This window comes from Alligator sinensis, unplaced genomic scaffold (assembly GCF_000455745.1).
Source record: "Alligator sinensis unplaced genomic scaffold, ASM45574v1 scaffold886_1, whole genome shotgun sequence".
Classification (NCBI taxonomy): Eukaryota; Metazoa; Chordata; order Crocodylia; family Alligatoridae; genus Alligator; species Alligator sinensis.
The window spans coordinates 49,502-73,158 of NW_005842040.1; the positions used below are offsets into that span (position 1 = coordinate 49,502).

Genomic DNA, 23,657 nt, shown 5'->3' on the forward strand with positions numbered 1-23,657 from the left:
GGAGTTTTATGTTGGGGGAGGGTGGTTTAAAAAAACCAGCTAGTTTTTTTAAGAGATGGGAGGACTTGAAAGAGGACTGTAGCTAAGCCCTTCCTGGTCCCCCAACTGTCTGGCACAGAGGGAGACTATCCTAGTACGAGGGAAAAGGGGGAAAGGATCCAAAAAACTTCCTTGGCTAAACAGGGAAATCCAGGGGAGCCTAGCAGCAAAAAAGAAGGCATATAGGTGGTGGAAGCAGGGAGAAGCTACCATGAAGGAGTATACCTATTTGGCCCGCACTTGCAGGGAGGCAGTTAGAAAAGCCAAAGCAACTACAGAGGTGAGGCTGGCAACACAAATTAAAGACAACAAAAAGTATTTTTATAGGTATGTAGGGAGTAAAAGAAAGGCGCAGGGCAGCATAGGACCCCTACTGAACAAGAAGGAGCAATTAGGGACAGGCAGGGAGGGACAAGGCTGAGCTATTCAATGAGCTTTTTGTCTGGGTGTTCCTGAACAGGGGTCAAGAAAATAGGGCTGTGTGAAGCTTCGGGTGGTGATTCGATTCAGAGGAGATTTGGCTCGATTTGGTGGCCGAATCTCCGAATCAGAATCGAGTCAGGGGACCAATTTAAAGGTCTAAATTGATTCAGAGCTCTCCAAATCTTTGGAAAAGATTCAGAGAGCTTTGATGATTTGGGCAGTCCCAGCAGGGAGCAGCAGCCAGACTCCAAGCTGGTAAGTACTAGGGGTGGGTCAGCTGTCAGCCCCTCTGACCCCCCTGCTCCACCAGTTCCCCCATGGCTGCCCCCGCCTGCTCCAGCTCAGTACTTTAAAAAAAAGCCCCAGTGCTCACTGGGTGCTGCCAGGTGGGAGGGCGATCCCCATTGCCCCCCACTGCTCCACACTGCATGGGGGTCTGTGGATGAGCCCTCCAACCTCACCCTCACTCCCCCAGGCCCCCCATGGGTGCCCCACCTGGGGGCAGCTCTGGCCCTTTAAGAAAAAAAAAACGGAGAAAAGCCCTGTGGTGGCCTTGGGGCTTTGGGGGCGCATGCAGAGGCCCCCACATAGTGCGGGGCAATGGGGGGAAGCGGGGATTGCCCCCCACCCCCCTGCCAGCAGGAGCAGTGAGTGTGGGTTTTTTTCTTTTTTTTTTTTCTTGAAGGGCCAGAGCTGGCCTGGGCAGGACACCTGTGGGGGGGCTGGGGGAGTGAGGGGGGGCTAGTGCAAAGCCCCCCATGCAGCGTGGGGCAATGTGGTGCAGCGGGGACTGCCTCCCTGCCTGGCAGCACCCGGTGAACTGGGGCTTTTTTTTCCAAATAGCAGGGAGCGGGGGTAGACGGCTGCCGGGCTGGGAGAGTGGGAGGGGGATGGGCCTGCCTGATTCGAAGATTTGGCAGCAGCTGAATCTCCCAATCAGATTTGGCCAAATCGAATCAGGACAGTGATTTGAATCACCAAATCAAATCACTGTCTCCCGAATTGGCCAAATTTGAACCCAAAGCGAATACGAGCTGCTTCGCACAGGCCTACAAGATATGTCTCCTAATGGGTTCTTAGATGGGCATCAGAGGGACACCAGCCCACAGACTGTCGATGCTGACTTGGTGCAGAGTCACTTGGGTGGACTGGATGTCTTCAAGTCAGCAGGTCCGGATGAGCTGCATCCGAGAGTACTGAAGGAATTGGCCAGTGTCATAGCAGAACCAGTGGCATGGCTGTTTGAGCACTCATGGCACTTGGGTCAGGTCCCGGAGGACTCGAAAAGGGCCAGTGTGGTCCCTGTTTTCAAGAAGGGGAGGAAGAGGATCTGAGTAATTATTAGCCGGTCAGTCTTACCTCCATCCTTGGAAAGATCTTTGAAAAGATTATGAAAGATCATAGCTGTGGGAGTCCAGTGGGAAAAATAATGCATCAGGGAAACCAGCATGGATTTGTAGCAGGCAGATCATGCCTGACCAGTCTGGTTTCATTTTAAGACAGGGTCACAAAACGCTTAGACACAGGAGTAGAAGTGGATGTCATTTTCTTGGATTTTAACAAGGACGTCAATAAGGTATCTCATCCCATTCTCATAAATAAATTAAGAGGCTGTGACATAGATGTTTACACAGTCTGGTGGGTTGCAAATTGGCTTAGCAGTTGCACCCAGAGAATGGTAGTAGATGGGTCGGTATCGACCTGGCAGGATGTGGGTAGTGGGGTCCCACAGGGTTTGGTCCTTGGACCTGTACTCTTCAGCAGATGCATGACAAAAAGAACCAAAGAGGAGATACTTCCCCTCTATGTGACACTGGTCAAACCGCAGTTGGAGTACTGCATCCAGTTTTGGGCACCGTACTTCAAGAAGCATGTTGATTGACTCAAGAGAGTCCAGAGGAGGGCCACTCATCTGGTTAGGGGCTTACAGGACAAGCCCTGTGAGGAGAGACTGAGGGACCTGAACTTCTTCAGCCTCCGCAAGAGAAGGCTGAGAGGTAATCTGGTGGCTGCCTACAAATTCATTGGGGGACGCAGTAAGGGATTGTTACCCTCTTGGGGTAACAAGGAACAATGGTCACAAACTGACAGAGAGCAGATTTAGGCTGGATATCAGGGAAAACTTCTTCATGGTAAGGGTGGCCAAAATTTGGAATGGGCTTCCAAGGGAAGTGGTACTCTCCCCTACCTTGGGGGTCTCTAAGAGAAGGCTGGATATGCATCAGGCTGGGGTCATCTGACCCCAGCACTCTCTCCTGCCCAGGCACTTTCCTGCCTGGGCAGGGGGTCGGACTCGATGATCTGTTGAGGTCCCTTCTGACCCTAGCTTCTATGAATCCATGAATCATTAGCTTTACAGACAAGTTAAAAGCAAAGTCTGTTCCAAAGAACTCAGCATCTCAAACACAGGTTAGGGAGAGATTGTTACAGATGCTGAGGGCCAGATTGTTGACTATACAAGAGGTTGTGTTTGTAACCTTTTGCAACTTGGCCCCAGGTTCCTTTCCACTAATGGAGAACTCTCTAGCCAGGAGGAATTCCCCACTAAGCACTGCCAGCTCTTTTAAGTGTGTTTTGCACTACAAAGGTGTAATTAATTAAAAGTGGTTTTAAGTGTTTAGAGAACCTAACCTGTAGCCAGTATGACATCATATTAGCTACCACGGATGTCACATCCCTCAAAAGGTCAGCCTACAAGCCATAAGGAACATTATTCCTGATAATGGCAGTACTTTTGTTTCCATCAAGCTCTCCTGCTTTGTCCTTACGCACAGCTATTTCAAATTTGGAGACTTCCTCTGTGGCCTGGGCCTCTGCAGTGGAAACATTTTCCACTAAATTCTCCATGGGGAGAGCTGCACAATTTCTGACACACAACATCCTCTATTCTTGCAACTGTCTGTCTTTGAACACCGGGGCCTTCTCTATTCGGCCTGTTCCCAAAACTTCTACTCTTTCTGGCCTTCATTTTCAGCTGTTACAAAGTTTGTGGCCAACTCTACAGCCACCTCCGCAATTGCTGAGTAATGTTGCCTCCACTATTTTGTTCATGATTACTGGAGCTGAGTCTCTCACCCCTGGCAGGAGCCTGCAATTGGTGAGGACTGGAAAAATGGACTGTAGCTATGGGAAGTGCTGTTTCAGTTAGTAATATCAAGACACATCAGGTGGAAACATGAGGTCACTGGAAAGTCATCAGGACAAGCAAGCAAGGTTTAACCATCAGGGGGTGGCAAGCCACCCAAGGACACCCCTGGGCCTGCTAGAGTCATCACTTGTTTACAGTGCCCCTTGGCTGTCCACATTGGCATGAAAGAATGAATAGACACCAATTGGACATCAATTCTGGAAATGCACAAAAACCTGTGGTGGCGCACTTTAACCTTGGCCATTCCATCTCTGCCCTCAGAGTAGCTGTCCTTAAATGAACCTTTAGAAACCAACTTGAACATGGAAGTGCAGAACAAGAAATCATCCGCAGCCTGGATTGTACTAACGATGGTCTCAGTAGGGGACGATGGATTCTTATCTTATTATCTAGACTAGCATTTAACTCCAGTGTCCCTCAAGATGTTAACTGTCATATTCACGTTAATGAATGTAAACCAGGGGTTTTCAACTTTTTTGGGTCAGTGTACCCCTGGCAGCTGGTCGAGAAGGCAGGAGTCCCCCAGTGGCCAGATGAGCAGGGGGCAGCAGCCAGTCAACGAGCAGGAGGGGTCCTCCTGCAGCCAATCAGCAACTGTGCCAGCGGCGTAGCGGCAGAAGTGCCAGTGTGCTGCCAAATACTCCCTGAGGCCATCACAAGTACCCCTACAGGTATGTGGACCCCCGGTTGAAAACCCCTGTTCTAAACAATCTAATCTTAGCAATGTCTTCTCCTCTGTCCCTTTTCCTTCTATATAAAATCTTGTCTTTCTGCCACTTCATTTCTAGCATGTGACAAAGAAGGCTGTTGCTTATGAAAACACATGCCTCTGTGGACCTGTTCGTCTCTAACAGGCATGGTTCATGTGACCAGACTCTGGAATAGACTCCCAGCGGGGGTGGCACAGGCACCTACCTCGGAGAACTTCAAAAGGAGACTGGATGCGCACCTTGCTGGCGTTATTTGACCCCAGCAGTTGTTCCTGCCCAAAGCAGGGGAGCTGGACCCGATGATCTCACAAGGTCCCCTCCAGCCCTAAACTTCCATGAATCTTGAATTCTTGAATCTTGAATCTACAGTGCTAGGAAGGAGAACTGAGGGGGCAACTTTTGCCTTTTTTTTTAAACCAAATTAACTGTTTCAAAAGCTTTTCATCTTTTGTTAATAATACACTAAACTGAAGAAAAGGTCATGAACTGAATTGTTTGGGGTATTTAATTCTACTTTCTTGGCTTCTGCTTTCCCAGATGAACATAACACTAACAGCCTCAAGTATTTCAAATACTTCCTCATCTCCTTCAGAGGACACAATACAATTAAAAAGTTGTAGTCTAGGCTGATCAAGCCTCAGCATTTTGTAACAAACTTAAGGCACTATATCATCGAATGGCAACAGACTCAACATTTCTTTGACGTCACTTCATCATCTAACCACAACCTGTGTATTCGTAATGATTCTACAATAGAATGAATATATTGTTGCCACCTTTTACTTGCTTTCTTTGCCCATGCAGACACTCTAATATGCTAAGGTAAATACTTGATCTCTTGAGGAAAGTTGGATCAGCTATCTGTTGTGCAGCTTTTTCCTGCCCTGGGCTGAACAGGACATTCAGATCACAGGGAAGGAATTGTGTACTTCTGTCAAACAAAACTGTACATTGGGGGGTTTCTTTTTCCAAAAAATTATATATCTTTCTTTTTCCAAAAACTTGTATATCTTTCCTGCTAATCTGAAACAGGTGTGTGAACACAGCAGCTCATACTGAATAAAGGGAACTTAAGTGAATCCCTGTAAAGTGACTGCATCCTCAGCAGTGGACTGGAAGTACTTCCGGTCCACTTCCAGGTTTGCTGCTAAGCATGCTGGAGAGCCCCCCGTGCTCCTGTGAGACGTTCCATGTGCCCCAGCGATCACAAGCTGTGCTACTACCTCAAGGTATGTAGAAAAAACTTTTAAAGCTGTGCCTGTGTCCGAATCACTGATTCGCCAAATCAGTGTTGAATTGTCAGATTTGGATTCGGCCGAATCGAATCGGGGGACAGGGATCCAAATCAACAGATTTAATTGCTGTCCCTGATTTGGGCTGAATCTGAATCGAATAGCGCCCGTTTCACCCATCCCTAATGTACAGATAGTTACATTTTATGCAGTATCTCTTAGCATTTTGAAAGCTTCTGAGAAGCCATAATTAAGGTTCTTTTGGTTTATGTAGCCTGACTAGCAGTTACAAAAAGATTTTAAGTGAGGAGGTAGGTGCAGTGGTTTAGTGCTGTATCCTTTCAGTTCTTGGGATGTAGATTTTATAGAATTTAAGTATGGAAGTATGATAGAGAGTTCTTTAAGAAGAAGCTATTAGATGGCTAAAACACCTAACTCAAGAATGAGGACAACTTTGGCTAAAGCACATTTTAGTTTAGTGGCAACTGATGGCAGCTATTAGAAATGAAAAAGTAACATATAATAAATGGAAAAAGGAAAAATAGCCATAAATATAAATCAGAAGTGAAGATATTAATAAAATTGATAAGGTAACCTGAAGACATCAGGGGAGGACATCCCTATGGCCATCAGGGATACGGGCAATAAGGAGGAGTTCTATGAGTATATTGGGATTAACAACTTGCACCCAAGAGTCCTAAAAGAGTTGGTTAAGTAGATTTCCGGTCCAACAGAATTCCAGAAGACTAAAAGAAGGCTAATGTTTGATAACATGCTAATGAGCAAGTGGGATGTCCAGTTAGCTTGACATCAATTATGAGCAAAATAGCAACATTTGATAAAGGATATAGATATAATTAATGCCAGTCAATATTTATGGACAATAGGTCTTCTCAAACAAACCTGATTTGTGCTTTAATGACAGTGTAAATCTGGTTGATAAAAACCTTCCAAAAGTCTTGATTATGTTATGCAGTTGTTTCTGACTGAATACAGCATGATATTCTGAGTAAAAATTAGCTCTGTATGATATTATTAAACCAGACATTTAAACAGATCACGAACTGTCTAACAAACAAACATCAAAATATAGTTGCCAATGAGGAACCATCAAAGGAAGATGCATATTTTTGGGCTGTGCAGGGTTCAGCACTATGTGAGTGCACTATTCAACATTTTTATCTGTGATCTAGAAGTACATATAAAATTATTGTTGGTAAAATTTGTGAATGAGATAAAAAACAGTAAATACTAATGAGGAAAAAGTAGTTATACAGAACAATCTGGATCACTTGGTAAGCTGGGCCTGTCAAACAAAAAACATTTTAATACAGTCAGATACAAAGTTATGCACCTAAGAACAAAGAATGCAGGTCATGCCTACCAGATGGGGGACTAACTCTTGGAAAGCCATGATTCTAAAACTGGATTGAGGTCTCAAAGAAGAAAAGCAATTCTATGTAAACACTCAGTGTGACAATGCATCAGCTGTGTCAAACTCACCCCAAGGCCCCAGGCCAGATTTGGACTGCAGGGCCCCCAGCAGTAACTGTGGTGGGGCTGGGCAGCAGTGTGAAGCCATGTTCAAGTGGTAGCATGCATCTGGGGACTGCTGATGATGGCTATGTCCAAGGACCCCAAATTCTGCAGCAGGCAACACCTGCAATTTCTGGTAACCCACCAGACTACCAGCAGGCCAGATGAAACACCTGATCTAATGGAAGTTTTGGGTGTATATGCAGAGAAGTAGTGAATAGGAGCAGGGAGATGATTTTACCTCTGTATACAGCATTAGTAATACATGCAATTCTGGTGTCCACATTGTACAAGGAATGTTGAAAAACTGGGCAGGGTGCAGAACAGAGCCACAAAAATTATTTGAGGTCTAGAGAAAATGCTTTAGAGTGAGAAATTTAAAGGACTTAATCTATTTAGCATGCAAAAAAGGAAGCAGCAAGAGAACATGATCGGAGGGCACCGTGGGCAGAAAACACTAAGCAATAAACAGCAAAAGGTAGAATAAGAACCAATCCATAGTGTTAAAAACATTCTGACCTGCTGCGGTCTTTCTGAGTTCTTCACACAAGGGGAATTTCTCTATTATTTTTCTATAGTCAAAAAACCAGTGAAAGCCAAGAGCTGGCATTTTCTGAGGGATGCCTTGAGTCTAAAAAGGTTTCAAATCGCTGGACTATATGGTACCTCCTATAATAATTATAACAGCTATTAATACATGAATACATTCGTGGATCAGTAGTACCTCTTTGCCACTTCTTAAGATCTAAATAATTCTCAAAACAATCCCAAGCAGAGGATAGGGAATGAGAATATTCTTTCACTATACCAAGTTCACTCCAAGAGTTGGCTTCTTTTTTGGCACTCCTTGCATCCACTGTGTTGCATTCAGTCTCCCCTGCTGTAAATAACTTGCACAGAAGAGCTGAGGTCTAGTTTGGGTCATTATACTCTCCAGCAACCTTGAGATATAGCAAAAGAGGTTGTAAGTTACCACTTAACAATCTTACTGTCATACATACTCAGTCCTGGGTGACTTACCCTGCATTTCACATGTTTATTTCTGCCTCCACTATGCATACAACCACAGCATACAGATGTATCTGAGAATTTTCAAAGGAACAGCCAGATTTTATTTTGTAACTCACACTGGAAATCCACAATATTTAACAACATGGGTATCTAGAATTACAGTTCCCAACTTCCAGGCTTTCCGCTCCAAGAATCAAGACAAACAGTAAAACCGAGCACCTGTAACAAGCTGTCAGAGGACGAAGTGATGAAGGACAATATAGTAGGGTATTAAGATAAGCAACACTAGTATAAAACATTGAAAAAGAAAGGGAAATGTTCAGATAGTGGGGTAATAAAGGCCATATTAGTAAGCTGTATCATATGAGAACTTATGCTTTTCTGAACAAGTTAGTCTTCAAGGTGCCACCCTACCCTACCTTCTACATAATAATTACAACATAGCAGCAGCTGCCCTTCTGAAAGGGCTTCAAATGTATGTGTCCACACCCTGTGTTTCTCACCAAAATACTCTACTTCCTGGAAAGTTGGAACAAACACATATTTTGAAAAATAATAAATGTTTCATTGTCTCCTTCATGTTCTGGCCTTTGCCTTTCTAAACAAAGAATGTAGAGGGAGAGCGAGTGACCACAGGCAGAGCCAGAGGGTCTTGTGCTGGAAAAAGAAGTATCTGCCTCAAATACGGAATGGGACACTTAGCAAAACCCAGCAGCAGTGAACAATTAGAAGCGTCTCAACTGTCTAGGCCACAAGACTCAGTTCTACCCAGGATAGAGTGAGTCCTATCCAGTAGGCCTGTGCAAGTCGGCAGCGATCTGATCCAGCTTTGGATCCGGCCACTTCGGATGCCAGGGATCCGATCTGGGGCTCCGGACTGGGTTTCTGCCTCAATCCGGCTGAAGTGGCTCCAAAGCTTTGGAGACACCTCAGAGATCTGGTCATAGGGTATAATGGGGAATCAATGAAATATCTATAATTTTGTTGTTTTTTGTCTGATTTAGATGAAACTTGTAGAGATGGTAGCCCGTGCTGAGAGAATGAAACCCGCCAAGATTCAAGAAGATTGGCACAGGGGTTTGGGGCAACTGTACCCCAAATTCCTGAAAGTCAAACTCTTGTCACGGCTGTGTGTTACAACACAGAGGGGTCAAAACTGCAGAGGTGGTAGCTCTTACTGAGGCCACAAAGCCTGCCAAGTTTCAAGGTGATCAGTGACGGGTTTGAGGGGAACTGCACCTCAAGCTGGACAAGCAAAACTGTGCTATGGGTGACACTGCGTGTTAAGGCGCAGCGGGGTGACAGCTGCAGGGATGGTGGCCCCTGCTGTGACGCCTGCCAGCTGTGGAGGAGATCGGTGCAGGGGGTTTCTGGGACCCCGCACCCCTAGCTGCTGACAGACAAAACTCGTGCCAAGACTGTCTCTGTCTTGGGGCAGTTGATTGTCTGTATTGATTCTTTCCTCTCCTTAGCCTGGTTTTGTAGGTGCTAATTAATGCTCGTTAAGTCGTTACGTAGTAGCTAGGTCCTGTGTATTGAGCTGGTCCCTGAGTCCCTGGTCCCTGAGTGAATCATGATTGATTGATTGGTAACTGGTAACACAGTAGCTTAGCAGCCAGGCCCCAAGCCAGAGACAGTCAGTCCCACAGCACCCATGGCACCGGTTTTGCTTGTCCGCAGCTTGAGGGGCAGTTCCCCCCAAGCCCCTGTACCGATCTTCTTGAAACTTGGCAGGCTTTGTGGCCTCAGTAAGAGCTTCTAGCCCTGCAGTTTTGACCCCCCTGTGTTGTAACATGTAGATGTAACAGGAGTTTTGCTTTCAATAATTTGGGGTACAGTTGCCCCCAAACCCCTGAACCAATCTTTTTGAAACTTGGCAGGCTTTGTGGCCTCAGTAAGAACTACCAGCCCTGCAGTTTTCACCCCACTATGTTCTAACGCCTAGATGTGACATGTTTTGCTTTCAAGAATTTGGGGTGCTGTTTCCCCCAAACCCTGGCACCAATCTTCTTGAAACTTGGCAGTTCATCCTCTCTGCAGATTCATCCTCTCTACAGATTCTACCACCCCTGAAAATTTCATCCAAATCGGACAACAAACAACAAGTTATAGATATTTTATTGTGTCCCCATTATACCCTATGGCCGGATCTCCGAGGCAGCTCTCAACCACTTTGGGAAGCCAAACAAGGCAGCGCTTCGACCCAGATGTGCTGCTTCGGACCCCAACGTGTCCGAAGCTTCTCCGGATCTGAAGCTCTGTCTGAAGCCTCGCACAGCCCTACTATCCAGGACATATTCGGCATTCTTAGCATGACTAGTATGCTGCTTGTCATTCACTTGCCAACAGGACTGTACAAACCAGATTCTAAAGCAGGTATTTCTCAGGATCCATTACCAGCTTAGTTCTGGAGTTTGAGACATTACACCCTGTGATCTTATTTGGATGTTTCCTTTCTTATCTCACTTTTTAAACACACAGAAAAAAAATCCCAAAGAAACCCAGATAGCAATTAAATGAGATTTATGAAATTGAATTATAACTCACAGTTAGTGTTAATCCATGTTATTCTCCTCTATGACTTGAGTTCCAAAAAAGAGTACTCAGATCTGCAGGCACCACTAAAGTTAATGTCTAAACTATGACTCAGTCTACCTAATCCTTAAAACCCCCAGTTTCTGATGAGCAAATTATTTTTGGAAAAAAATAATGTCACCCCGGACCCAGCCTGCAGCAGCAGCCCACCCTCAACCTGTACAGATCCAGTGGCACTCACTCCCCAAGCCTCCCTTGGAGTGCATGCAGTGGTGCCCACCCCCACCCCCCACATCCCCTGGACAAGCCACTCATGGCTCCATCCCATGCTCTGCCTGGCTGTGCAGCACCTGCCCCTGCCCCTGCCCCTGCCCAAGCCCCAGCCCCACTCCCTCCCTCACCGCAGGGGCATTGATCTGCCCCCTCCCTGCCCCTTCCCTCACAACAGACTTACCAGCTAGACCTGGCTTCTCTCCATGCTGCCAGGCAGTGCTCTTGGCCACTTGCATGCTGCGTTATGGTTGAGTGCATGCACGGGGCATTTATCGATGATATTATTGGCCACATCAGCCAAAAAAAGTCAATTGCCGATACGGTAAATTTTCCTTATATTGGTGCCTATCTAATATGGGACTGATATGTCGGTGCACCTCTACTAAAAATAATTTTTGCCTGATGTTTGACCATTGGCAAACTGATAGTCTTGGTACAGTTCCTAGTTGATACATGGCACCATCATTACACATACTATGTAAACTGGATTGTAATTTCACTTTGTATATTGCTGCTTCTTTGTGTCCCAAAAGAGAGTCAAAATGATTGATTGAGTGAGTGTGAAGTGTGGAAATTCTTGTCCCTGACTGTGTTACCTGTCAGGATTAGCAGGGAAAACCTGCAGTGCCTGTTCACAGAAACTTTTTGAAGAATAAATAAAGCTGTTGACCAGACATCCTGGCCAATGCCCAGTTAGTAACTTGGGTATTTATTCTCTTTCTTTACCTAAACTTGCCCTGGGCGTTCAACATTTCCCTTTGTACAATCTGTGTGTAACATTGCTGTGTACTTTAATCGCCTGCTGCCTTTCAACATACTTGTGAGGATTATCCACAAGCACTGACACAGATTAGGTATTTTATCTGGCTCATCACTAACATTCTCAAATTTTTATTATTTAGATTTTCCACCCTGACCCCTAGAAGTGTCATGACCTGTCACCTGTCTCTTAGCATGCTCCCTTTATTGGAAGCATTTCCAAATGGCAGAATCTACCCATACCTGGGAATGGCTGTTCCCATTCAAAGTGGTATTTAAGGGATAGTTTCACAGGAATGGTGGCCTTGCTTGCACTCCTTCTATTCAGTAAAGTACTATCTTTCTGGACAGCTTTGGGGAGGGAGACTCGGGGAAAAGAGCAGAAGAAAGAGCAAAGCACCAAAAAGATGGAAGGGAGCTTCGCTTAAAGATGTTCACAGAGAAGTCAATGGAACCAATAGCAAAGCTTTTGTGACCAATTGAGCTTAGATAATAAAGCAGTTTACCTTATCCAGAAATAACATTTTCTTTCTTGTCAGGAGCTAGAAAAGTAAGGAATTATGCTCCATCTGCTCCTGTTTCCCTGATTTCACTGGCACTCATGTGCTTTGTTAGTGAAAGGCTGGGATTTATATACACACGTGTCACTGTGCTGTTTACACCAGAAAGGCATTTTCAAGGAATATCTGATGTAGGGCCCTTTCAGCCATACTGCCCTAAAAAGGAATCTCATTTCTGAACAGAAACAGACTTTTTCATTTCCACCATCAATCCCCTTGTACAGGGATCCCCTTGTAACCCTAAAAAGGAAATAAGAGCAAAGAGGCAAATAGTCTTTGAAAGAGTTTTCTCCTGAAGAGAGAAGTTTTCATAAAGAGAAGTAATGGAAAAAATGGGTAAGCAATGGGAATCTGTTTATCCAAGCCTCTCTTAACACAATGCTGCTGTGCTGGCCATTTCAGCTCCTCTCAGACAAAACGCCATTAGTAGCCTACCAGCTACTCTCTGCAATCAAAAAATTCCTTTGAGATTTACCTGAAAAATGGTTAGGTGACTTCAGACAATGAAGGCACTGTGTACAGTGAAGCAGGGGCATGGGCTTAAATGCCTTTTGTTTCAATGTAAGTAAACTTTCATTCTCAATTCAATATCATCAAATATTCTTCAGATTAGAGGGCCACCTACCGTGAAACCCACCTGCTGTCTGAAGAGGAAAAAGAAGGGTGGGGGAAGAAGAAGAAAATAAAGGAATCTGGAATGGTTGAAAGGATTTGTAAAAGAAACAGCCCACTTCATACTGACTGACCAATGAGAATAATTTCTGTGTTGGCAAAAGGCTTAAGGCTGGTAAATTCCACAGGGCTCGCATATCATGTTCTCCGGACAACTCCCATTGTTGCAGACATAAAAGAAGGCAGGTGAAGGAAAGGATCTTACACTCCTGCTTCCAGGTCACAAACAGCGCAAATAGTGCTTGGGGCTGAATCCTTGATATCTTCTCATCATGTCCACTTTCAGCCTCAGGCCGACCACCTCATCCATGTCAGGGGTGCGTGGCAGTTCCTCCATCCGTTTTGGTGGAGGTTCCTATAGGTCTCCAAGTATCCATGGAGGATCTGGTGGTCAGCGTGTCTCTGTCTCTTCTGCTAGGTTTGTCTCTTCTGGTGCAGGTGGTGGGTTGGGAGGTGGCTATGGTGGTGGCTTTGGCAGCAGCTTTAGTGGTGGTTTTGGTGGTGGATTCGGTGGTAGCCTTGGTGGTGGCGATAGTCTCCTTTCTGGCAATGAAAAGATAACCATGCAGAACCTGAATGACCGCCTGGCTTCCTACCTGGACAAAGTGCGTGCTCTGGAAGAGGCAAATTCTGAGCTAGAAATTAAAATCCGAGATTGGTACCAGAAACAAGGACCTGGGCCATCTCGTGATTATAGCCCTTATTACAAGACGATTGAAGATCTTCGAGATAAGGTAGGTGTTAAAAGTTTGTTAAAAAGCAGAAAATGATAAAAGCACTATATATTGATGTGGCTCCTAGTATTTAAATCCGTCATTATTATCCATAAATGAAGACATCTATTTAGTGAATAGCTTCTGGCAACAGTGAAAAATGTATTCAGCCTGAATAGCAAGTTTGAAAGTTTATAAGAAACAATAAAGCCTTAGTAGAAAATCAGCCAGAAGGGATCTTGGATTTTGAGGGGGAAGTAGAAGGGGGAAACAGGAGAGCGGTATATGTCGTGAATCAGAAAGGGTGGATAAGACAAAGTTTAGTATATGTGCCTGCTATTAAAAATGTTAGCTAAGAAAATCTGAGCAAGTGTCAGCCAGAGCTTTTCTCACTGCTTATAGTTGGTATAATGTTCACCTTTAAAAGTCAGTGGCAAATGGCTCTGAGGGCCACAATGGCCCTCATCAATCCAGAAATAAATCTGCGTATTGCACTGCAGTGAGTTATCCTTAGTGTAAGTGGATAAAGTCTTACTGAAGTCAGTCAGCCTAGTACCCATTTCTTTTAAATAAATAAATTTGGCAAACCAAGAAAAAAAAAAAGAAAAGAAAAAGGAAGCAACCTTTTAAATGATGTCAAACTACTGGAGGCACCTGTCTACCTCTGCAGCTCTTTGCCTATTACAAGCCACTACAAGTCTCTGGACCGCCAGTGTGGGGTGTCATAACAGATCAGTTAGTTACTAATTTCCTAGTTCATATTTACAGTTAGAATAAGAACTGAACAAAGAGAAAACTGTGCAACTGTGAACGGCAGCATTTCAGAAGTGTATCACTGAGAATTAAGGTTTTCTATTGCTTGTTTATTAGATTTGTGGGCTGCCCTCCCCAAAAGTGGCTCAGTTCATGCTGCTTGCCCTTTATCCATGGACCCTGGCTTTCAAAGAAGCCAGTGTTTAAATGCTTAAGGAACAGGCAGTAACTAATCTCATATATAAATGAAGGATATCTTTTGCCTCATTATTGCATTGTTTCAGAAAGCACACGCCCTGTAAAGCACACACAGTAACTGATTGAGCTAAGTAATCAGTGACTCCTGAGCGAACCTGAAGTTTACTTTTCACATTTTAGCTGTGAGTACACGACTCCACCCCACAGTTTCCTTTCCCCTTGGCCTAACTCACGCACATACTGTCCCCATTTCAGAACTCCAGAACTCCATTTCAGAACTTCCCTCTTTTGGCTTTTAGTGATCCTGTGCTCTGTTCCCAGCGGTAGGGAGTAAGCAGCCCCACCTGGTTTCCTAGGTCACCTCTTGATTTCCGAAGGTGTCTCACAAAAGCAAATTTGCCAAGTAAAAGTAAACAGTGAAACCTTTTTTAAGTAAACAAAATGCTCTGTGTGGCTTTTCCTGCCATGTTGGAGGAAGCTCTTGACATGGGTGAGCACAGCAACCTGCCCGGTTGATTAGACCAGGGGATAAAATACATTCACATTCTGTCCAAATGTTAGCTAGCATTATGTACAGTATCCCACACAAAAAATTCACTTTGTTTTGATTTTTAAGATAGGCCCTGAAATCTCTGGTCAGGGATAATGCAGGTAAAAAAACCAAGCAACCTGCTTGGCACAAGCTCAGGTTGGGAATGCTCTGTAGATCTCCTTTGCTCAGTACCTCAGTATGTTTCCCTAGTCCTCCACTGCCATCTCTGACCTACTGCGTTAGCAAAGTTACCTTCCTTTACACAAAACATAGGTTCATCTCTCTATTGTCCCATAATGTTGTGGCGGGGCGGACTCTGCTGACATCAGTGGAATTCAGTGAACTTGCCCAGTGGAGGAGTCATTGCTTGGTCGACATACTACATCTCAGGAACTGAAGGGCACTGAACCAGAGGTTGACCAGATTCCTAAAGGCAGATTGCCACTAGAAAGGGAAAAACCCACTCCCAGCTTGGATTCAGAAGTTTCAGTAAAGTTATACCCAAGATTAACTTGGGCTAATACAAGACTGCCCACCTGGTAGCCTACAAGCTGCATGCAGTCCTTGTGGGATTCATTTGTAGCCTTCAGGCTCCCACCCAGGCATGGCTCCCTCCGTTGTTCTGGCTGAAGCATCAGCTGGGATCTGCGGCTCCCCCTCCCTGCTCAGCTTCCACTCCCTGCCCCTGCCCCAGGGGCAAGGCCGCACAGCATGGCACATTCCACAAAACTAACCTCTGGGAGCTAAGGGTGAGGCTGGGGCACTTGAGCATGTAGCGCAGCATGGGGGCATCCACACAACCCAGAGCTTGCACTGATGCGGCCCCTGCTGGTGTAGTCCATGAAGCAGGTGGCCCCTGGCTGCTTAGAAGTTGGACAACCCTAGTGTAATATATATTAACTGAAGACTGCGTTACCCTGGATCAAAGAGAAAATAACCTTCTTTAGGAATAAAAATGAAGACCCTAGCCTGGTGTACAGGGATCTTAGTGTACATGAGAATCAGCCTGAAAGCGCTTAAAAGATATACGTTGATTGTAACACACTACTACTTTGCTATTCACACCAAACACAATTCATTTTAACAGGACACATCTATAGGTTCAGTCATTTATCCCTGCTTGTAAGTGAAGGGAAACAGATTGTTATTTCACTCTAACCAATGTCTCACTCTTTGTGCTGCCTCCCTTGTGCAGATCCTTGCTGCCACGATTGACAACTCGAAGATTGTTCTGCAAATTGATAATGCCAGGCTGGCTGCCGATGACTTCAAAACCAAGTGAGTAAGTTCCTCTAAGGCTATGGGATGCTGAAAAACAGGCAGATGTCCATATAGCATCCACAGTGCCCTGGATGCATATCACTAGCCAAAATGAATATAAATAAAACCCTCTAATTCAATCCTACTACTGCCAATTCATACTTCTACGCTCTTGCTGAAAGCATTTTATATGGCAATGGCACTCATACTTGATATATTTAAGATAGAACAATTTCTGATTAAAAAAGCAAAACTGCATATTTTTAAAATATAGAAAGGGCTCCACAGCTGACACAATTAACCTTATTGAGTAGCGAGTACTTTGTCCTATAGGCTAATAGATAGCAATCTAAGAAAATTCCTATACTATTCAGCAAGTGACTGCAGTAATGAAGTTGTTGGATATTGTGCATTTTTGTGGAGTTGTGTAAGGTGTTAGAACAACTGTAGTAAGGTGTTAGAACAACTGTGTAAGGTGTAGTGGTTCTAACACCTTACACACCTTTTGCCTGCTACAAGGTGCATTTGCAGATTTGAGTAAGCAGAACCTTCTCAGTACCAGTCTGAACAAAACTATGCTGCTATTAAAAGTATCTCATTAATGTCCATACATAAAAATAGCCTAGTACAGTATATGTCACATACATTAACTGTTTGTATCACCCATGTGCAAAATATTTTGGATTCTGAATGTCATAGTCTTTCCACTTGATGAAAAAACCAGAATCAAATGCAAAATGAAATACAGATATACTTTAACAATTCTTGGTTTTGTTCTGTTTTGTGGGTTTGCTTTTTTGGAAGGTTTGAGACAGAGCAGGGCCTGCGTCTGAGTGTTGAGGCTGACATTAATGGCCTGCGTAGACTCCTGGATGAGTTGACCCTGGCCAGAACTGACCTGGAGATGCAGATCGAGAATCTGAAGGAGGAACTGGCTTACCTCAAGAAGAACCACGAGGAGGTAAAATACATTTGAAAATAGGCATAAAAGGGCTGCCAAATAGCATGAGGGAATCTGGGATTTCTCAGCATTATCTCTGACTTCCCTAGCAGACTATAAAGATCTCTAGTACAGAATGAGTAACTAGAAACTGCCACCTGCAAATAATTTGAGAATGGTCAATTGGAAAATAGTCCTCGAGGAAAGTGGGTGAATCCAAGGCACTGTTAGTTCAAAAGTGTTTAACAACTTTTGTGCCCTCTTTTGTCTTTCTCTGCAACGTCAACTATAGGAAATGAATGCCCATGCAGGGCAAGCAGGTGGCCAGGTCAGCGTTGAAGTTGACTCTGCTCCAGGCATCGATCTGACCAAGATCCTGGCTGAGATGAGAGACCAGTATGAATTCATGGCTGAGAAGAACAGGAAGGATGCTGAGGGTTGGTTCAATAGCAAGGTAAAAAAAAAAAAACATGCAAGAAAGGAAACAAATTTCATCATTTTTGTAGAAAAGGGCTCCAAGAGAACTATACTTCATTTTTCAAATGTTTTCCATTTCAGACTGAAGAGCTGAACCAAGAAGTAGCTGTCAATACTGAACAACTGCAGACCAGCAGGACTGAAATCACTGATCTGAGACGTACCCTCCAAGGGCTAGAGATAGAGCTTCAGTCTCAGCTTAGCATGGTATGTGGCAATTTTGACCCAGATTTGCACTATATAAATAGATGCTAGGAAACTGGGCATAGATGTAATTAAACTTCAACGTTGGGGCTTCCTGTATTTTGTAACAGGCTTTGAAATCTTTTTTCTTCCAATTTTTATATTCTCAGAAAGCTGCTTTGGAAGGCACGTTGGCAGACACCGAGAATCGCTACGGTGCTCAGCTATCACAGATCCAGTGCCTGATTAGCAACATTGAGGCACAACTGGGTGATCTCCGTGCCGAAATGGAGAGGCAGAACAGTGAGTACAAGATGCTCATGGACATCAAGACCCGGCTGGAGCAAGAGATTGCCACTTATCACCAGCTGCTGGAAGGCCAAGACTCTCAGTACGTAACCATATCCAGTGCAAAAGACTTTTGAGCTTGAGATGACAGGGCTGCGATATTTTCAGGATGCTTCTATAGTGATTTTCATGTCAGTGCGTTAAAAATAAAGTATGCTTAGAGACTCTAAAATGTCTGGTGAGTTAGCGATGCAGGATGCATTACAGATCTGCAAATATTTGTGCATTCTTTTCAGATAGGAATTGCCACTTCACACTGCCTATGTTAAGCATTGGCAGCTATTGTTATTTTTACTCTTTCCACTAATGTTTACAATATATTAGTTGTTTTGCAAAACTAATAGAATACAGTTTCTGCTCCCAAACAGTTTCAAATTTAAAAGACAAATAGACAACGGGTAGAGATAACAAGTAAAACATATGTAAAGTGGTTAAGGTGGTAATTCATCATTAGTTATACAGTGTTTAAGTAACCCAATGTTGTTAGGATTGTTTTGCACCATATGTAGACAGTAGTATAACTGAGGGGGATGAAGGGGCAGCTGCCCCAGGTGCTGCATTTATGGAGAGGCACAAAAATAGCTGTAATTAGCAGCATAGCATGTATGAGTCTTAAAACTGTCCCTATTGACACTTTGCTTTCTTGTATCATCCTCTGTTCTAGTGCTTGAAATTTGTCATCTTTCTTTGCTCTAACTATTTTCTTCTTGTTCTACAGGCTGTTTGGCCTTTCTGGAACTACTGGTAAGGATCCTTCTCAGGGAACCTTTAAAAGTCAAAATAGTTTATTTTCTACAAAGAAAAACCTACTAATTAGTTATGTCCATCTTACAAGCTACTGCACAGTTCCCTGTCACTTAGAATTCAGGCAATGAAAGATATTCAGTCAGATTAGAAAATGGGAGAGCATAGCTCTTTGCTAAGGTTTTCTTGGTACAAAACTGACGTTAGAATTCACAAAAGCACCAAAGACTATGTTCCAATAAATAGCTAAATAGCCAAATACATACTCATTCCTATAGGTGTGAGAAGTATGAAGAAATTCAGAAATGACCAGTTCAGAGCTATTGGGCTCATGTCTAAGGAGAATTTTTGGGCTAGCAATATCTTACAAAATACTTTAAGGTGGCACTTACTTCCGATTCAGTGGTATCAGAAAGAAATGGTTTGGGAGGGAAGACTGAGAAGTGAGGTGGAAACTAAACTTATCTTTCTAATGTAAAAGGCTGTTTTTATATATGTGTTGTGCTTAAATAATAATAGTTATCTCCTTATTTAATGCAGACTCTAAAAGAGGTGGCAAAGGAGACAAGTAAGGAAGAGCCTCCAAAGGTCCTGCTCTCTATAAAAGAACAAACTAGACAAATAGGAATCAACGCAGTATGGTGCCATCACAGTTGGGTGGAAACAGATACCTCAAAGCATAAGAAATTATTAACTATGCAAAGTTCACTGTAGAATAGGGTCATTTATTGACCGCATTTATGAATTGGCTGTGTGTGCATTTTTAGTTCTTTCATGTACCAATTGTTCTGTTCCCACTGTTTAATAAAAATCACCTGGTTCCTGCAAACTTCACTTCTGCCTGCTTATTGTGATATACTGAATAAATCTTGCTTCCCTCTCATGTATACTATTCAGAGTTTGAACTATTGATCAGCCTTGCAGTTTAATGATAAGGACTCTCAGTGCCTTGTGAGAGACTTGAACTCTCTATCTGTGAACTCACAGGAGCTGTGAGCATTATGGAAGCACCATGCTCAGTTCCTAAGTTTGGGGGGAGCTGGGAGGAGCTGGCTATAGGAAACTGGAAAGTAACGTTAGTGAGCCGCAAAGTGTTCGAGATAAGAAATGTGGTAACTGGAAAACACTCTATCAAAGGTGGAGGAATAGAACGTGTCAGAATGCTACAAGTACATTCCAATAGGACTACATAGGAGACGTGAGGACGACCTGTTAAGTGGCAAAGCAAGTTCTCAGTTTAAAACCTAACAACTCAACATCACACGACACTAAAAACACCTCCTACCTTAATCCCTGCAGTAAAAGCTGGAGCAAACAGATGGCTTTGCTTCTACCCTGAAAGTGGATCAAAATGGGATTTGTCAGAACAAGGGGGGAAATGAACCGAGACCTCTCCACTAGATGTGCTTCAGCCTTACTACACAGAAAGGACTCTGTAAAAACCCACAGAGAAAGATCTCAACATTTGTGGCTGTACTTTGGGAAAGGAGAGGCCATCTCAGGCACCAAACTATGGATTAAAGGCAATTATTAGCATTTTGGATTACACGTGGAAACAAATTATCAAACAATTTTAATCTCTGCTGCACTGATATAACATCTTCCCTGTGACCAGCTCTGATAAATAAATGATGCCGTGAATTTTGGGCTCCCTATGGCTTCAAAGTGGTTTTCAAAGATGCAGCCTCTGTGCCACACACACAAGAAAAGGCATGTTTGCTTCATATGACCACCTAAGATGATCTTATATTACCACTTCTGGGTATCCAGAAGTATCCTAAGAATATGCACCTCACCCACAATGGGTGGGCAAAAACTTTCTGTCTTAGCGGCAGATGCAGTATTTGTGTGCTGATGTTGTAATGACTCAAGTGAATTGCTGACACCATTTGCTGTAGAACCTGGAGTTTTCCTTGGGAATCTCCTTTCCAGTGCCAACCCAGTTCTACAACTTTCTAATCACACAAAAAAGGGGGGAGGTAGCAATGAAAACAATTAATTGACAAAAAGGAAAGATGTAGAGGGGAGCCTAAGACAGGAACACCCATTAAACCAGTGATTTTCAACCAAAATGCCCTGGCACCCTGGGATGCCACAAGATCCTTGGAGGGGTGCCACAGGAAGTGGGAGCAGATAAACACAGAAGGGCAGGCTCAGGCTCCAGGTGTGAGGAGATAAGCAGGTAAGGGCAGACTGACGCTCCTCCTACTTGGCTGCTCCCTCTGACCCCGCTGCCCGGCCCCTCTGCAAAAAGATAAGCACTGTAATGAATTCATTCATTTTTGACATAGGGTGCAGCTCAATTCAGAAAAGTTACAGAGGGGTGTCTTTAGTCTAACAAGGGGTGCTGTGAGTGTAAAAAGGTTGAGAACCATTGCATTAGACTGTGGCGCCTTTGGAGGGGTATGGGTGAGCCCAGTCAGAAGAAAATGTAGTAGGTCAGGAATGAAAAATCACTAACAGAGGTGGAGCTGAAGGTTGTGCATAGAGATCACGCTTTTATTTTTTTGTGTCTGGCTGTGGGAGAGGAGAGTGAAGAAATCTGTAAGGCATTAAACACAAAGGGACTTCTGTATCATTTATTCAAAGCGGCTGGCTCACTTTCTCACAGATGCTTGATATCAGATTGCAAATCCTTTCTCTCCTAAACCTGGTGGTCAGACCTGTATTGTGAACTCAGCAAAAAACTCTATTCTGATTTTCTTGACTTCTCTGTGGGAGAGCATCCCATGTTCCCGGTGAAGTCTTGTCACAGATCTTTCCATTTGCAAATGTCCATCTTTCTTTGCAAATGTCTAAACAGAAAGGAGCTTGCAATACTTAGCTTACAGTAAGTTCATTACCAATATCAATTATTGGCTCATATTTAGGGTTTCAAGGGGGAAGATCCACCCTTAGACTCTGGGCTATTTTAAGTCTGAAGTCTGGGTCTCTCAGTGTGTTCAGAAACAAAGCTCCTCCCCACCTCTCAAAGAATGCAATGGCTTGGTTACAGTTTGACCACCCAAGAGCTGGGCAGGTCATGGTGACAAATAAGCTGCTTTCTGAATGGAGTCTTTGTGTGAATGGAAGGAGGGGCCATTGTGAGTTATTTCTTAGAAACCTTGTAAGGAAGATATGAGAGTAACAGGGTTTGCAGAACATGTCTGCCAACAAAGTTCTGCTGTAGCAATACAAAGTGAGGCGTTTATACATTGCTTCTTGGTCTGAAATTCCTCATTTACAAAGGCGCACGGCACAAACACTGAAATGAGCAACTGAGCAAAGGACTAAACTGAGTGTAAGTCACAAGATAGCTGGTCGGAGATCTTACTAGAGGGACAGTGAGAAACGTGCAAAGACCATGAAGGGGCAAGTTCAAGATAGCATCTACCATGTCAGCAACCAGAGGTTCCATCATGCTTCCTTTAGAGCAGCGGTTCTGAACCTTTTTCAGTTGATGTACCCCTTGGTCTCAGAGTGAGACTTCACGTACCCCCTTTCAATGGGAAATTAATTTTTTAGGCCCTCCAACCTGTGTTAGACAATGTATGAAATATATGTCACATACCCCCAATGAGGCTTCATGTACCCCTTGGGGGTACATGTACACCCAGTTCAGAACCGCTGCTTTAGATCTTTTCCTATGGACCACATAGATTATAGTTCAGGGGTGGGCAAAATATGGCCTGTGAGCCAGATCTGGCCCACTAACTGATTGGATCTGGTCCGTGGGTGGGAACCTGCCAAATGAATGGATCTAGCCCACAGGCAGGCAGTGGCTCTGGCTATAGCAGCTTCATGCTGCCAGGTGGCTGGGGATGCTTCTGGTGTGCCAGGCACTCTCTTTCTGTGTCTGGGCTGGAGCTGCCACCAATGCAGAAGGGTAAACATTACCCTGCCTGCAACTGTGGCATGCCCCACTCTCTGAGTTGGGATCTGGCAGCTTCCAGTTGCATCCACAGTTCCCGAAATGCAGGCAGCAGTTTCCAGGTAGGGGCTACAGCCGTAGAGAGAGGTGGGCAGGACATGCTACTGCTACAGGCAGGTTAAGACTTTTGTCCTGGTTGCAGCCTGCAACTGTAGCCCACCCCGGTCTGGTCCCCCCATGTTGGGAGCCCCATCCCAGAAGCTGCTGGCTTCATTTGGGCAGCTGTGGACACAGCCATCAGCTGCCAGGAGAGAGAGAGAGGTGTGGCCCTTGACAGGTCATCAGCATTCATTAAGTGGTCTGCCAGCCCCAATAATTGCCCACCCCTGTTCTGGTCCATAGCTCAGCTTCAGAAAAGTAGCAGATGTACAATACAATACACTGATCTCAGTAGGTGTAAAAAGGAATATTTTCTCTGATTAATATGATGACAGTACTGATGAAGAATGTCTTGCATTTGAAAGCTTGTCTAACTCTGTCCCAACTATGCAGTTAGTCCAATAAAAGAAAACACCCTAAGAAATCCTTACCTCTCTAACTGACTTCAGAAGAAACCTAGGGATGGTCATGCAAACAGAGGAGGGTCATGAATTTCTGAGAAGTCTAAATCCCTTAGATTTTGATAATGTGAATTATTTTTAAAATGGTGTATAGAATAAGCCTAAAATTCAGGACCAGACAGTAGAACACAAAAAGGACTA

General features: G+C 44.2%; 1 protein-coding gene across 1 annotated transcript; it reads left to right on the plus strand.

Moving 5' to 3' along the window:
• The first annotated feature begins 13,053 nt into the window (after positions 1 to 13,053).
• On the plus strand, positions 13,054 to 19,867 carry LOC102384765 (keratin, type I cytoskeletal 19). Its single transcript, XM_006022523.3, has 8 exons — positions 13,054 to 13,632; positions 16,290 to 16,372; positions 17,159 to 17,315; positions 17,587 to 17,748; positions 17,853 to 17,978; positions 18,125 to 18,345; positions 19,021 to 19,046; positions 19,587 to 19,867. The coding sequence occupies exons 1-8, from the start codon at positions 13,171 to 13,173 to the stop codon at positions 19,616 to 19,618; spliced, it is 1,269 nt and encodes a 422-aa protein (XP_006022585.1). The 5' UTR covers positions 13,054 to 13,170; the 3' UTR covers positions 19,619 to 19,867.
• Positions 19,868 to 23,657: the final 3,790 nt, after the last annotated feature.